This window comes from Olea europaea, chromosome 19, assembly GCF_002742605.1.
Source record: "Olea europaea var. sylvestris chromosome 19, O_europaea_v1, whole genome shotgun sequence".
NCBI lineage: Eukaryota > Viridiplantae > Streptophyta > Magnoliopsida > Lamiales > Oleaceae > Olea > Olea europaea.
In genome coordinates, this window is record NC_036255.1 from 9754033 (window position 1) to 9771649 (window position 17617).

The following is a 17617-nucleotide window of genomic DNA, read 5'->3' on the forward strand; positions in this document are numbered from 1 at the left end:
AATTTCTTATTAAAAAAGTATTCATAAAAGACAAAAATTTCAAGATAACAAATATTGTCTAGAATTTCACTTGGATTTAGTCATTTCTACAGAATTTTTTGCTCACCTACTTGATAGATGAAGTCTTGACAGTAGATGATTGAATGTAAAAACTGACTATTTTTTAAATAATCCAATGATGTGACATTTTGTAGGAAAATGGGCAAATAACTATGTACATCAAGTACGTTTACTGTGAAAGTTAAGTGACTTTTGGTACAATTTAACCATGAATATTGTAGAGGTTCAAGGAAAATATACTCCATAATTTGCTAGAATGGCATAGAGCATCAATCCTTCACCTCAAAGTTGAATGAATTTCAAACATCCATTCAAGGTGTTAGAACTATAAATAGGGACAAGTTGTCCTCTCCATAAATCAAGCAAAATCAAACTAAAGTATTATGCATCAGTATTACAGTCATTTTCATCCTTAAAACTCATAGATCCGCTTTTCGATAACAAGAACAGCCAAGCTTGAATCATTTTACTTGAAGTCCTCTCCCTCTTACGTTCCTCACTTCAATACCCTCTTTCTCTTTCTATATATACATTGCTATATCGCATACATACGAGATAACCCACATTACAAATGAATATATGATTTCTCTCACCTAAAGAAAACAATTGTTACACTAAGAACAAGAATGTGTAATTCAAGACACCTGTCATCCCTTTCTTCCTAAACTCCACTTTTATGTGCATTTGATGATAGCTTTCTGAACTTTAAAGGCCAAAATTTGGTGGGGAGGGGAGGGGCGCCTTTTTTCTTTTGTAAATTATTTTTGATGATTTAAGCTATTGTTAGCTTTTACATGAATTGGTATTGTGTAGTTATTTTTATTATTATAATTATACTTTTTAAATAGTATTGTCGCGATTTGTGGGTCCACCTTGTGATACTTGCCTTCTTTCAAAAAAAAAAAAATTCCAATTCATGAATCGACTCTTCATATGTTTCATTTAACTCATTCACTCTCATCTAACTCTCTTCTATCATATTCTTACTTTTTCCTTTTTCTTCAAATCTTCTTGAAAATTTGGTTTCTTTCGTTTCAGTTGTAATTCTCCCTCCCTATTTCCAACCATTTTAGGTAATTTGCTTGATCATCACTTATAAGATACACTAACACGGTCAACTCTTCAACTTTTTCTCAAGCTGTATTTCATAAAAAATATCTTTAGTCTTCCTTGTTTTCATCTCTAATAGTTTTTCTTCTACTTCTTTTTTAATCCTTATTTCCTCTATTCTCTATTTTCTAGCCATATTATATGCTTTTCTTTCCAGAGTAATGTCATCGTATTGTGTTCGGTGAAATCCCGTAAGTGTATGGGATTGTTGATAAGTAATACGTAATGAGTAACTTGTATCTTCCACAAAGAATGAAATCAATAAAGTACTAGTTTTTAATCAGATTCAAAGTGAGCAAACAAAAAAGATTTATAGTTTGTAATTATTCTAAATTAATCTACGAAAGGGTATAAAATTTGAGTTTTGTATGTATATGGAATGAGCGTATTGAATTACGAATCTATCTATTATTATCTATTTCAATTCTCAATCGCGTATAGTTAGTTTCATACATACATTCTTGACAATCGATAATTCTATTGTAATTAATTTTTTTCCAGATAAATTAAATATATTCTAATCACGACCCGAATTTAGTCCTAATCCGAATTCAAATAAATATAAGACATTCCATTTCACGATTATCTCAAAATTGCACACATGATAAACATAATTCCTAACATTTATTACACATTTGTTAATCAAACAGTGTTCTAGACTTATTGGAAATCTCTCAACACTACAATAAACAACAATATATTTAATTGGTGATAAAAAAATCAAATAATAAAAATAAGCATGCAAAATTAATTAAGAATAGCAAGAATTTAACTAAATTACTTGTCTTGAACTAATAATAAATAATAAAAGGTTCATCTTTATCCAATAGCTAAAAAGAATTAGCCTAACATGTTATTTAATAAATCAAACAAAAATATTCGGAAAAACATCACCCGAAACTGAAAACAAAGATTGAAAGGTGAAAAATCAATTTTTTCTTTGTTAATCTTCGATAACTCATGTTAATCACTTTTGAATCCCTTGCTAGCCTCCATCTTGTGTTGAAAAATATGTATAATATGTGGAGTCGGGCGGCAAAGCCTTTAATCCTGATAAAAGAAATAGTTTTCCCACCCTTCAAGTATCCATAAATGGAATCTGTTTTGGGCAAGTCGGGCGCAGAGGCTATGGGGTTGGTCAGTAGGGCATCGCGAATCCTGGACATAGCTGTTCCAGCTGAAATACTTGGAATAATTCTACCACTTCTAAGCCCTTCCTCGTGGGTCCTTCAAAGACCGTATTCTTAGCATCCAACGTATTGTATTTTCCGGACGTTTGAGATTTCCTAATCGGACAACTAAACAAACAAAAAAAGGACGATTCCAACCTACGATCACTTTCCAACACGCTTACTGTAACAGAACTGGTGCCGGATATGCCAATCCATAATCACTAAGTCACCTTTCCTTTCCCTTTCTTCTTGACTTCAACCCAAACTTCAGACGATTTTGTTACTTTAGAAGCTTTGGGCTTTTTCAAAGGACTCTTTGAAGGAACTATGGAAATTTTGTGATAAACTGGTTTGCCCAAGGTGGACGCTCTTTTTTCGAATGTTTGGTGTCATTTTTTAAATTGCACTTGATTTGTAATAAACAGTTTTTCCAACGAAACTAAGCACTGGCCGCCATGGCCCAAACGAAAGTCAAAAGGCTTCTGGCCCTTCCATTCCAAGAGTGAAGGACTCGGGTTTCATTGGACCAGAGAATGCGATTGCATTATAAGGTCAAACCAGTATCTAGTGTGGCTGTTGGAGATTTAGTAAGTCTTTCCTTTTCCCTTGTCTACCCATCCCTTGTAGTTTAAATAGTATGCTAAATTTGATTATCATAAAAGTTTAGGTCAAAAAAGAGGATGCTGGCCGTTTAGGCCCACATTAATGGCCCATGCGTACATCGTATGTTTCACTGCACGTGCCAGTTAAGGATTTTGCTCTCAGTAAATGCACGCCAAGGTCCCGTGCATGTGCGACAAAATGCTTGTGCACGTGTGGAGTTACAAAATATTCAATTTGATGCACTTTGGTCCGTCAAATTATTCTTCATTCAATTTAGCTCTTTTTTTTTATATCTTCTTGGTCCTTCATCGTCCAATTCCATCTAATTGACTCCACTCTTTCTCTAATCATCAATATTAGGTCCGAATCAACTGTTAGCACTTTGCGATTTAGTTCGCAAACTTTGGATTCAGTTCATTTTGGCAAATTTTTTGCTGCTTTTGCTCACTTTCATCATTTTTTTATCGAGATGCACCTAACAAGCGAAATATATCCAAAATTAAGCCTCAATTCATTTAAAATAACAATAATTGCCAAAGTTTAACAACTAAGATAAGTATATGAAATACACTTATCATATTATGTTTTCAATTTAATTCTTCTAACCTTCCATGCCTTCTATCTTGGCAAGTAACTTCTCAAGTTGGGCGCTTCCCCTTCTACTCCTTGGTATTTAGCTTTTTATACTTTTCATTTAGATTTTTACTTTTCTTCTTTTGAGCCTCAAGTTTTCAAGACTTCCTTCTTGTAGAGTTATGCAACACAACATATTGTGATTACTTAAAAAGAGCACAGCTTATATAGCTGCATGAAAAGAATTTGTCATTTTAGGTATGGGTTGGTAAGGTGTTGATTTATCCTCGGTTCATGACTCGATTTTTTGTGTGATATTTGGAGTATTTAGGCATATATACAAAAGCTTGGTTTCAGTTATGTGAGATTTTTATATGTATTGCATAATCCTGAATATTTAAGAAGTCGATCATATTGAATGAGGATATTTGGTGCAGTTAGCGTATGGAACTCAACAGGGATGTAAGCTCTTTACAGCCGAATCTTTGGAAACAATTTAGTGTTCTTATGTATTTTGATTTTGATTCTCTTTTCAAGTTCCTGAATATACCGTAGCCCTAATTTATCAATGTTTGATAGTTTAGTTTTTTTGAGTAAAAGATTTGCGGGCTTTATATTTTTGAGGTTGATTAGCATATTTCCAAATGTCAGAACATCATCTTTCACAGTTTAATTTTTTCTAATACTCAGCTAGGTCTCGACAATTTTTGTTTTTGAGGTTAGTTTTCCAGAATCTTTCGAGCTGGTTAGCATATTTTTTTAAAGTTATAGTATGTTACCTTTCAAGTAAATTTCGGGTCATTTAGAAAGTTTTTTAATGAAATGAACACACTTATAATTACACAATAATATGCATATAATGCACGAGGCATGCTAGGTGTACAATATCTTTTACACTATTTTTGACAATCCTCTCACATCACATGAGTGGGCTCCGCGATTAAAATAATCTTGGGATCCACTCATCAAAAAGAGTGTTACACTCAACATTTTTCATAATGCACACATGTATTTTTAAATGATATAATAAGGTATGTGAATGTTTCGAGCATCACAATTCTCTAATATAACAATGGAAACTAATGCTCATCTAAAACTAATAAAGATCTAAAATATCAGTTACACTAAAATCTTGATATATTAATATTCCATGAATTGATAAATTAATATGCAACTAAATCCATGCAACATGTGATATGCGTATCAAGAGTTATTTGCCTTTGATAGCAAACTATATTTTCTATGTTGTATTTCGAAAAGGATTACACATTTCATTAGTCCTTGTTGCTTTCTTTATACACAATGTTCGCAATTTTGTTGTGTTTTACTTTGTTGGAAAATAAGGGTAATGGATCGTCCATGTGGGTAACCCGACCCGTATGATTTCAAAAGTGGTAAGGAGTGAATGTTTTAAATAAAATTTAAATTCATAACATCCTACAACTCCCATAATAACCACTTGGAACTTCCATATTGAAGTTATGGAAAAGAGAGAGGGAAAATGCAAGACATGAGCAAAATGGTGGGAAAAAAAATCGTATGGAAATTCATCTTAAAATTGGAAAGTTCTCATAATCACATTTTTGGCATAAAATCTCACAAGAAATGGCACTTAAATTGTGGACAATAATCCCCTTCCATTGTGATGGGGGTTTGGATCATTGGAGTACAAGAAAATGCAGATTTTGGAGATTTGAAAGCAATGTAATGCAACCTCGATTATGCGATTTCAAGTAAGTATCATTACTTGGAACTTGGTTATAAGCATGCAAGCATGTTTAACATTGGTATCAGAGCGATAAGGTTGAATTTCTTGCTGTAATTCATGCTTAATTATGTAATTACATGATAGAATTGGGTTATGAATCTTGTATGCAAAGTTTTGAAACCTTATGTGGTATTTAGTGGCATCATTTGATAATTTACTGCCATCTATTCATCCATCTTCATGCAGTAAGATTAGTGTGCTTAGAAAGGTCTTCTCATAAGCTTTCCAACCATATAAAGAACTCAAATTTTGGACTTGAAATGAAGAAATTATGAGGTTTTGAAATTTGAACGATAATCTGAATTTTTTACATGAAACTTTATAAAACTCGAAACTTCATTACGTGATAACTTTTTATATATTAAGTTTCATACTATCCATTTCATATGGTTGGATAGTTCTCTCAATACCTTTCCAATGATAAAAAGATCATTAATGTTGGACTTAAATTGAGGAAGTTATAGCCTTTCAAAATTTTGAGAAAAATCTTAGAAAATTGCCCCTTTTTTTTAAATGATGAACAGTAACCAGGAAAAAAATCTATTGCCATGGAGTGGGATTCAAATTTTGGAAATTGCATATTGGTCCCTCAATTATTGTAGATGCAATTTGAGAATTTTCAAGTTGGTCCTACACTCTTTGAATGTTGAATATTCCAAATGCAATTTGAGAAATTGCATTTAGTCCTACACTTTTGAATGTTTTTCAAATACAATTTGAAATTTGCATGTTGGTCCCAACACTATTTTTGAATATTGTTTATTTCAATACCAATTTGAAAAGTTGTATGTTGGTCCCAAAAATATTTTATTTTGGAAGTTGATTATTTGAAATTCAATTTAGAAGATTATAAATTGGTCATACATATGAGGATGTATGCGAGACCCGACTTCAATTCCGAAAATTACAAATTGGTCCTTCAAATATTATTGATTTTTGTGTGCAATCAAAATTAATTTTTAGATAGTAAAAAAACAAAAAAAAACAAAATTTTTTTTTGACTCAATCAAACTCTAACACTTTTTATAAAAATCAAGAATATTTGTTAAGTGGTATTTGCTTAGTGGGATTTTTTTTTTTTAAATTGTTTTATTTTTGGAATGAAAAATACTCCGAAAGTATTTAAAATACCACTTTTATATACGTTCATGAGTTATGTGGGTCTTGATTAGGTTATGTGATCCATTGTGACTTGTTTCAAATTTTGTGCTTGATCATATATTATTGGATCTATGCACACTTATAGCATCCTTAAAGGGAAGGCTAGAGAAACAACAGTTATGAGACTTGTTAAAAAGTTATGTGCTTACTAAAAATTAAAATAAATGGATTTAAAACATAACCTAGTGGAATACGTGAATATTTTTGGGGACATTTTTTGGTGATAAGTAGAATATGAAAATTCTGATGTCACTTCCTATTTGTTGGGATTGTGTTGCAACATATATTATACCATGATTGACAATCATAATATATGTCATAAGTACACATTATGAAATTATATTATTGGATAAATGTGCATATTTATGGAAATATATTATATCCATTGACTCGTGTATTGTTATAGATGCTAAGGTCAGTAGAATTAGAGAGATTCTTACTTAGACCTGTTGATTGTTAGTTGAGTGATAGTTCAATGATTGGAAGATTTAGAGAAAATATCACTAAGAACTACTTGATTCATCAAATGAGTGGGAATTCTGAAATTGAAAACCCATGGAATTTTGCATTATGAAATTAAATTTATGATAGTGAAACAATAGAATCGTGGACGATGATTGGAAACATAGTAAACTTTTGACTCTGTGCCTAATGTTGAACTATTGTAGATGTTAATCTGCGTTAATGAAAAATTAAATAAGTGCATAAATAGGCATTGATTGAGAATAAAATGTCTCTAAAAATCTAATAGATCATGGCATCAAAATCTATAGTAGTTAACCTTAATAAAGGTGATAAGCTAAATGCGATAACATTTGACATGATAAGATTTTAAGTGTACTAGAACAACTGATGCTTTAGAGAGCATCAACCACGCAATAGAAGACATTATGTAGTTCATACTACTCTAGAGAATAAAGATCAGAACTTTGTCGAGTAGGGAAAAAATGTGAGTTTTAGTACTCGAGCATTTAAATTGTTAAGTTCTGTTATAAATGGTATTTTTCCTCGAATGTTACTTAGTTGGTGGTTAGCATAGTGTTAACATTTTCGTTGGTTACATTAATTTTAGATGAGTAGTAAATTCAAACTAGTCTCCTCTCCATTTATGAGAACTTTAAGTCATTGTGACTTACAAATTGAAGTGTCAATTTTCTCTATTGACACTACCCGTTATATGAGTTAAAAGACATGCGACTTGATATTGTCTCGAGAACATGCTTGTGCAGTAATGTTCTAGTTTGCATAAGATTTTGAATCTCAAGCATTGAATGAGCTAAAACAAATGCGGGATAGATGGAGGAGACTGGTAAAGGGACAAGAAAAATTATCAGATAGTAAGTGAATCAAAGTGGTTCTGATAGAGGATCAATGTTATAAAAATTTAAGTGCTTCAATTATATGGTTTGAATCTCTTAGCTGGAAAGTAGTTAAGTTAAAGGTTATTGCACTTGAATATATTCCTCTTAGCGTTGTTTACGTATCAACACTATACAAATTGAATCTTATCTTGTGTAGATAATGGATTCAAGTGTTAGAATTCACTTTATATGAGATCAATAAGTATATTAGTCTATTGTCGAGTATTTAATTTGATACGAAATAGATATGTACAAATAGTGAAGATGGAGTGGAGATTTGTATGACTGATATTGCAACTTAGTGTTACAAAATGGAGAAACTGACCTCCTACTTGATGTTGAGACAGTATCAAAGACTCCACTAAATTTGATCTCAATTATTGTTCTTCTAAGAAGGGTCTCTTACTTGAACTTGTACGTGGTAGTTTTGTTCGTACTCAAAGTGGTGATGTTTATTGTGGTTCTAGATATTTGTGCAATGGTTTGAGATTTTGAGTTGAGAAAACCATTCAAATCTGTAAGGACTAAACTTCCATAGAATAAATCCATCCAAATTTCTTTGTAGGCCTTGATTAAAAGAGATAGAGATGAAATTTCACTTTTCATTACATTTACAGATGGATTCACGCACTTCAGTTGTGTGACTGATTTTCTTAAGTTAAAAATATTGTATTGATCTGGACTTTTTTGAAGTCAAGTAGGAAATCAGATTGTGAAAGTGAAGACTTTGAGAATTATCTGATAGCGTGAATCTCTATTGCGAAATATCAACGATCTATGTAATGAAAGATATTCTGATTTGATGGACTATTTCTTAATGTCCAATAATTATATGGTGTATTGGATTGAAGGAATGAAATATTGCTGAATACGGTGAGGTTCAAGATATGCAGTTCAACTTACGTATTTGCTTTTGGAAAGAACATTGGCTAACTACAACGTATCAATTAATGGAGTTCTTTCAATGTTGGTACCTTCAGAATATATAAGTTTTGGACACGTAAATAATCGAATATGGGTTATCATAGACTCTTAATGGACTATATATGTTCTTGATAATAAGTATGGGAACATATGTCTATTAAGAACTAGATGTGTCTCGATGACATACATGTTGTCCAAAAGGTACTTAAGCGAAATTTTGGATGGATATCGAGTCAAAAGAAGTGACTTTTGACATATTTTTCAGTAAGAGAGAAAAGATTGAAGAACATCGTTGAAATTGATATTATATACATTGATGAATCAGTTTTGAATATATAAGAGATGATTCCATCTTTTGATTCAAGTAGGAGTAATCTGTTTCTGAGTTGGACTTATCTATCCAAGTGGGAGCCATTTAAGAACTGTCTAATTTTAATGATTCTTGGTTTCAAGTTAGATCTAAGAGCTAGTTCAGAAAATTAGAAGAGAAATTTTGAGAAAAGTGATGGAAGTATATATATGGAGTATAGAATTTCAACCTAATATGGGATATGGTGAAAGTTCTATTCGGACATTATGTTTACCGAGAACATTCAGGTTCTTGAAAGTTAAGTGGAAGACTAATGAGTTTTTGATAGATAAAACTCATTTTTTAAAAAGGTTATACTCAATGTGAGTGTACTGGGTTGGCTAAATTTTTTCATAACGATGGGATTCATTTCTGTACATCAATGCTAGTTGTAATGGTATGTTTAAATTTAGAGTTACACCAATCGACCTAGAGACTGTATTTTTATTCTCAATTGAGAAATGATTAAAGATATCAACATGAATCGATTTTTAGATTTCATGTTAAAGGTTTTTTTTGTATTGTGGTAACTTTATAGTTACACGCATGGCCAAATACAGTCATCTCGACACAAAACTGTACCTGTGCTTCGCGGGGCCTGAGGCGAACTTCGGAACTTGGGCCCTAAGTCGTAGCAAACAATCCATTTTTAAAAAAAATATAATAAAAAATTAGAAGTTTACGGAATTAAATTTGTTAACTTAAATCAACAATAAAACAATAAATAAATTTTTTCATGTTCCTTCCTTCCCTTTTCATTAAAGTATTTATTCGTTTCTTTTGAACACATGGGCATAGTAGGTTTAAAGAAAAAAAAAAGTAAAAAGTAAAAAATGGGCCCCCTAAAATTTTGGGCCTGAGGCGGAGGCCTCTTGGGCCTCCCATCAGGTCCGGCTCTGTCTCGACACTCGTACTTGAGTTTTTAATAGGGTTAAATCTCGTACAAGAATTTTGTCATATGGACGAAAATTACTGTATTTGTATAAAAGGTCTGATGGTAGGTTATAATTCTAATATTGATATTGATAACATTGGATTGGCTAAGCATTATAAGAAGTAAATAGAGACTATTTTGAAATGGTTGTCCTCAATTTTTGAGAGAAAAGACATGAGTTTAGCAAATTGTATGATTTGTGCTAAGAATACTTTTCCCATGTTCTTGCTCTATCATAAGAATTTTATACTACAAATGCTTATGTAAAATTGTAACTGTGACCATATAACTCTTCATAAATGTCCAAAAACTCCAAAAGAGCCCAAAGAAATATCCAAAGAACCATATCTAGTACGATTAAGAGTCAGGAAATAGAAGTATACTATGATATATACTTGTCCTAACAATGAACGTGCCATGGATCTAATCAGTAGGTATCAATATTATCTTTAAAAAATGTATTGTGATACCTGAAGGGTGCTGTTGTCAGTTATTCTATTTCGTTGTCAAAGGAATAACTTGTGATTGGAATAGATATACAATTGTTGACTAAGAATGAGAGTTAGTCGAGCACAATTAGTTATTTGACTTGTGTGCTTTTGCTATATAGAGTAGCAAGAAGCATAATTTCTGACCCTTCATCACAATCATAGCCCCTTTCTTCACTGTTAGAGCCCCACACTTTGACTTATAAGATTAACCATTTGTGTCTAAAGCGCCTAAAGAAATTAGATTCTTTTTCAACTCAAGTACATGCCTAACATTTTCCAAGGTCCTTACCACACCATCGAACATTTTAAATTTTATGGACCCCATTCCAATGACCTTACAAGATACATCATTACCCATCAGAACAGATCCAAAATTACCAGAACGATATGAATGAAACCGATCCCGGTGAGTACACATGTGATACGAACAAGTTGAATCAAGTACCCAACAGTCATTTAATTTTTCAGAATTACTTGCAGAGACTGATAACATGTCTCCATCTCCAGAATTCGAGTCTTCTTCTACAACACTAGCTGAGTTTGAGGACCCATCACATTTCCTTTCATCACCCTGCTTCTTATTGGGACAGTCTCTCTTAAAGTGACCCATCTGATGGTATTTGTAGCACTTGACGTTTTTCTTATTTTGATTCCTAGGTTTTGATCTTGTGTTCCCTCTAAAAGAACCACCCCTGTCCTTTCTTCTCCCACGATCCTGGTAGCCCTTTACGATCAACCCTTCACCCTGCAGTACGCAGTTTCCACTGGTTGTAGGCTACCATGGTTGATGTGACTTTCTCCAGTTTGAGAGTCTCTTTACCCCACGTCAACGTGGTCACCAGATGGTCGTACGAATGAGGAAGTGAGCCAACAAAATCATTGCCTTGTCTTCATCATCAAACTTGATTTCAAGTCGCAGTAGATCACTGATAATTTGATTGAACACATTGGTGTATTGAATCAGATCTGTACCCTCCATCATCTTCAGCCCGTACAATCGCTGCTTCAGATGCAACTTGTTCATGAGAGACTTCGACATATAACGACTCTTCAATTTCTCCCAAACCTCCGCCGGAGACTCGACGTCCATGATGTGATACATGATCTCGTTCACCAAACAAAGCCGAATTGTACCAACTGCTCGTACTCGAGCTCTTTCCAATCGGCATCTGATGTACCCTCTGATTTCTTCCTAGATAGTGCCTTCACCATCCTTTGCTGCGCCAACAAATCCTTCACCCTTCGCTGCCATAATTCGAAATTCCCATATCCGTCAAACTTCATCACATCGAATTTTTTAATCGAAGAACTTGTCATCTGAACCTAACTCTGATACCAGTTGTTGGATTTTATGCGCAATATTAAAGGATGAAAAATAAATCAACACAAGAATTTACGTGGTTCGGCGGTGTGCCTATGTCCACGAGAGCGAAGCGGAGATATCTTTATTCAGTAGTGAAAAATAGGGTTACAACATATTATTTATACTAACCCTAACCCGGACCCATATAATACTTTAAGGCCCGTACAAGAAATACTCCTATACCATACCGACCAGACAATGAATTAAGCTCGCGAAAGGTCAATGTCGTTGTTTCACTCCGCTCCTCTCACTCCACCCCACTTCGCTCCGCGCCGGCATCGACCCATTTGATCCAGGACCTAGTTCCACTCTATATGAGTCACATGCACAACAAATAGAAAAAATATAGTCATTTCATAAAATGAAACATTTAATTCGTTTTATTACATAAAAAAGATATTACATAAAATATTTGAACAAATTAAAAGTTATCCTCATAAATTATAAAATTTTGAATTAATAGATTAATTCATATTTGCTCAAATAATAACTTTTTCTTGATCTCAAGAGTATTAATTTCTCAAGATTTTAATGTAAATTCATTACCTAATATGCAACACATAACTATTTAGCACATATTATGATGTTACATACATGAACTTAGAAATTAATAGACACATTACTCACAAACTTGAAAGCAAAATCTGTATTAAAAATATATTCTTTTTGTTGCAAATTTTATCGTGCAATTGAATTGTAAGTGATTCTTCGTTACCGATACTCTTGGAATGTTTCCTTGGACCTAAGATCATATGAAACACAAGTGTGGAGTTTGTTGACTCCATCACCCTTTTCGATGCTTAAGTTAGTATTATAACATAAAAATGTTTAGGTAAAATCTAAAAGAATAAAGTACAGACCTTCGTTGAAGGGGTGAGGATTTATTTATATAGAAAAGAACTCTAGCTTGATTAGAATAGAGAATGTAATTCTAGTTGAATAAGAATAAGAGAGTATAGTTATAATTTTCATAGGACTCAAGTCCAATTCGATTAAGATTCTTCACAAATAATATGACCTCTTTTAATTAAGATAAGACTAGTTGATCAAAAGTAGGACTAGAGGGTTCATGGTCGCATTGTGTTATTTGTAGCATCATCATGTATGATAATAAGTAAAGATTAAGAATAAACAGTCACAAAAAATTGTAGTGTGAATATAATTACCTAAAAACAATAAAACAAAGAAATTTGTTAATAAAGACAAATTTCAAGGGATGTCTTTGTGATTTTTAAAAATTAAGAGTAGTATCCATATTAATTTGATATTTATGGGGGAGATCTTTGTAATTTGCTCTAAAAGTTATACAATACCTTTGGTTACATAACATTTCAAAGTTATACAAAACATTTTATGGGGGCTAAGAATTTCTTTTACTTCATTGGCTCATTCTCACTATTAACAAACCAAACTTAGCCCCAGTTTGAGTCTCATTCTTTTTTCTTTAAAAAAAAAAAATACATTTTTAAACAGTATTTTGATATAATTTTAACAACACATTTTTCAATAAAATAATATTGCACGTAAATTCAAAATTTTTCTTTATTTTTTAACCATATATTTCTCATCAATATGCTATTCAAAAATGCATTCTTATGAAAAAAATTGGGTTCAAACAAGGGCTTAATATTATATTCTCCATTTGACAAAATTATAAATTATTTTTAAATGATCAATCTTCATTTTTAATGACATGTATCACTCATTTATTTATTTATCAATTAAACAATTTATAAATATGGAGTCTTATTTATCCTTGTTTGTCCATCGTAAAAGTAGGAAAATGAGTTTTTGAATAGTGAATTTTTGAAGAATATATAGTTAACAAATATAAAAGAGTTTTAGGTTTATGTATAAAATATTTTATTGTGAGAATCTGTAATTAAAAATGAGTTTGAGAATATTTTTTTTAAATAATCGTAAATAAACAAGGGCTTATTCGGTTATTTGAAGGATTTCTATTTAATTATAGCAGGTCTAATTTCTTTAAATTAAAGTATTCGTGTCCTTCTCTGCATAAATATACAATGATTATTCTTGTTGTATATTGGTGTGTACTTAAGGGTGTCCATCCAATAGGGGGCGCCGTGGACAACCTTATGTACATGCCAATGCACATCTAGCAAAGTCCAATGAACAAGGTGTCTTTAATCAGGGTTACGGCCGTCTTGGAATGATCTTTGCGGATGTTCAAAACCTATAAAATACGTTGAGCTAGCAATTTGCAAGTAATCCCAACACAAACGCCGCCACTTTTTTCAACTGTGTTCTAAGAGGCGCAGAGTAAAGAAGAAGATATGGAGTCCGCAAAGAATTACGAAGACACCCAACAACGAACTGAAGAAGAAGAGAACGATCAGGAGATGGCTCAACTAGAACTAGGTGATGATGAAAACCAAGAAAAAATTGAAAATAAAAATGACGTACTTGGCCCTTCAGCTTCCTTGGATGATTCAAATATTGAGAAAGAGCCAGAGAATGTGAGCAAAAAAGGGAGAGAAGTTAAGAGACGGTTGGAGAGTGATGGCGAAGTGGACTTTGAGTCGGAACCCGCCACGAATGCTAAAAAGGAGATGGGTTTTCAAAACATGACTCAGGTAAAATTACTAACCGGATTTTAAAATTACTTTTACAGAGCATGCATGTTATAGGGAGTATGCACGTTATACGTGAAGACTAAATTAAATAATTAACAAGCAATCACTCTACCAACATAACTTTTAGATGGAATCTCCTTACAAGTTACAAGCACCATTATGAGGCACTCGATGTGGAATGGCATACACCAGTCACCAGTAGACTAGTGCTATTAAGCCACCTAGCTAGGAATATAGACTGCCTTGATCTCTTCTCTGAAAAAAGGGGTAGAAATTTAATAACCTAAAGCTTAGTTTACTGATTTATAACCAATTGAGCCCTCATCTTACCAGCAAATTTTAAGGGTGAGTTTTTACTGAATCTTGTTGTAACAACTTGGGTCTCATTCCAAGCCATTATATTATATGTACTCTCCACTTTGGGTAGGCAGTTACCCACTTACCCTTCACGACTTTCTATTGCGTCCCCTAGATTCGAACCCTAGACGTATAAATTTAATAACCTAAAGCTTAGTTAACTGATTTATAACTAATTGAGCCCTCATCTTATGAACTAATTTTAAGGGTGAGTTTTACTGAATGTAGTTGTAACAACTCAGGCCTCATGTCCAAGTTATTATATCATACGTAATGTTCACTTTGGGTAGTCATCTGCCCACTTATCTCTCATGATTTTCTATTGTATCCCCCTGATTCGAACTCAAGATTTCTGCCTAATGAGAGACGTAAGTTGAATCCTGGTATGTGAGGGATTAAGTGGGCAGATGCCCATCCATAACAGACAGTACGTATGATATAATGATGTGAGTATAGAGGTCGAGTTGTTACAAAAAAAAAAAAGTTTCAATTGGTACCAAAATTCAATTCAGAATTCAACTTAAGTTCTTGAGTTTGAATTCTGGAGGACGCGGTAGAGAGCCATGAGGGGAATAAGAAGGCCGGTGTCAACCCAAAGCATACAGTACGTATGATATAATGGCTTGAGCATATCGGCCGGATCGTTACTGTAGTTATTACAAACAATGCAATATTTTGCTCTAGTTTTGGCAGCATACATTTATGGAATTATGCATGTATCAAACCTTTGATAAATGAGAATTTAGTGAGCATTGTGTTGCAGACTGTCGCAAAGAGCTTAACCTCTTAGAATAGTTAGTCAACCTCTGGAAGGTAGGATGATATTTTTGCTTCGCATTTATTCCTGTTTGTTAGTTTTCGTACTCAAATATTTTTATTCAATCAGAATTTTGTAACAAGAAACTGATCTCTTGTTGTGCACTTGGTATTGAGTGAGTGCTGTAGATTTTTTTGGAACAAATAAAGAAAACTTATTTATTGATTTCAGGTTGGGCATACAGGATTATCATCTCAGACAAATCCTCCTGTCAACATTGATTTGGGTTCTGGAAGGAAGAGGGTATACCAACTCCCCCCCTTGGTATGGTTCAATTTTGTTTTGATTTTTCTTTTAATTAACTTAGCTGTTTTTCATCCCCATTTGACAAGAAATCGAGAGGGCTGCAGCAAGGCTACTGTGTTGTCCCAAGTGCCAAGAGATTTATCGTTCTCTATTCCTTCTTGAAGAGGAAACTGTCAAAGAAAGTGATGGTTTTCTTTTCCTCATGCAACTCCGTCAAATACCATTCTGAACTTCTTAGACACAGCGAGATCGATTGCTTTGATATCCATGGCAAGCAAAAGCAGCTGCAACGAACATCTTACTTTTTAGACTTCTGCAAAGCGGAAAATGGTATCTTGTTATGTAACGATGTAGCTGCATGTGGTCTTGATATTCCTTCCGTGGTATGCTTATTTACTCTTGGTGCACATTGTAAAAAACCTGGACTTGAACATGAAAAAAAAAGGGTGGGGAGGGAGGGCAGGAGCTTCAGTGGCTTCGCATTATTAAACTACTGCCTGGAAGTACATTTTTTCCCAGTGACCCAAGTTACATCTGGAAAGAATTGATTTTTATGCTTAACAGCTAAAGAAATTGTAGAGAGATATTTGGAATAATATAAAAGGGGAATGTTTATATGCTCGACTTGTGTCACCTTAGAGGACAATATTTAACCCCTGTTTGATGTCCATTAAAAAGAGCATTTTGGGAGAAATAAGTTTTGGAATAGTGAGTTTTTGAAGAATGTAAAGTTAAAAAATAAGGAAAAGTTTTGGATTTCAAAAAACTTTATTGTAAATATGTCTGGTTGAAAATGAATTTTAGAAAAAAAGGAATTTTTGAAGAATGGTAGACAAACAAGGCTTAATGTACTGGAACTGGTTTTTGTTTTCTTTTTTGTAAGGTATTGTCAATGATTGATTTCTTCTCGTTTCTTCTTGTAGGATTGGATCATACAATACGATCCCCCTTATGAATATAAGGTGCTTGGCATCATTTTAGATGAAGTGTTTTGATCTATATTTTATGGAAGTCTCCCCACACCTTTTTATCAAATGCATTTCTGTGTCGTTACTTGCAGGAATTCATCGATAGAGTTTATAGAACAACATATAGAGAAGGTGCCAAAGAAACAAATGTCTTGCTTTTCCTGAGTCCTGAAGAGTTGCAATTTTGTCACAAACTAAAGGTCTGTCACTGCTGTAGCATAACGGAGAATTAGATACGTTGTAAGAGAAATGACTTCGTATTGTCAGTTTGTTTACCTTAGTTTCACCTGTAGAACAAGTCTCTAAATTTTGACTGGTGTTCTTTATGTAAAAATGTGTGTTGTTCATATCAGGCTGCAAAAGTGCTTATGAATGAGTATATAATCAACGAAAATAAGCTGGAAAATGTGCAACCTAACCTGGTAATTCACGTTCATCAAACTTTCTGTTTTCTACTTATTCAGTCATTCCATTTTTGATGAGTTTGAAGTAAACAATTTTTGTTGTCAACATGGACTGATGCAGGAAAAGTTGGTTGCCAACAATGATTACTTGAAAAAGTTGGCAAAAGATGCATATAAATCTTACATAGTAAAGTACAAATCACATTGTTTGAAGGAAATCTTTAATGTTCGCAAACTTGACCTGAAGGTATATATTTCTTCTTACTATCTTAGTGTATCTATCCCAACCATAACGACGTGTTTTGTTGAGTGGATTAAATAGAACTGACCCGAAATTTAAAAAAAAGGGGGGGGGGGGG

General features: G+C 33.1%; 1 protein-coding gene across 2 annotated transcripts in view; it reads left to right on the forward strand.

The window, feature by feature from the left end:
• Positions 1-14023: 14023 nt before the first annotated feature.
• Positions 14024-17617, forward strand: part of LOC111368759 (DEAD-box ATP-dependent RNA helicase 27-like) — a 4266-nt gene continuing 672 nt past the window's right edge. The window contains exons 1-7 of one of the 2 annotated variants that reach the window (XM_022990186.1): positions 14026-14466; positions 15812-15883; positions 15973-16269; positions 16810-16848; positions 16947-17054; positions 17208-17276; positions 17380-17505. In XM_022990186.1, coding sequence (XP_022845954.1) covers positions 14167-14466; positions 15812-15883; positions 15973-16269; positions 16810-16848; positions 16947-17054; positions 17208-17276; positions 17380-17505 — 1011 coding nt within the window. In that variant the 5' untranslated portion in view covers positions 14026-14166. Of the gene's footprint in view, positions 14467-15811; positions 15884-15972; positions 16270-16809; positions 16849-16946; positions 17095-17207; positions 17277-17379; positions 17506-17617 lie in introns of those variants that run through there. The other variant, XM_022990187.1, reaches the window with a different exon arrangement.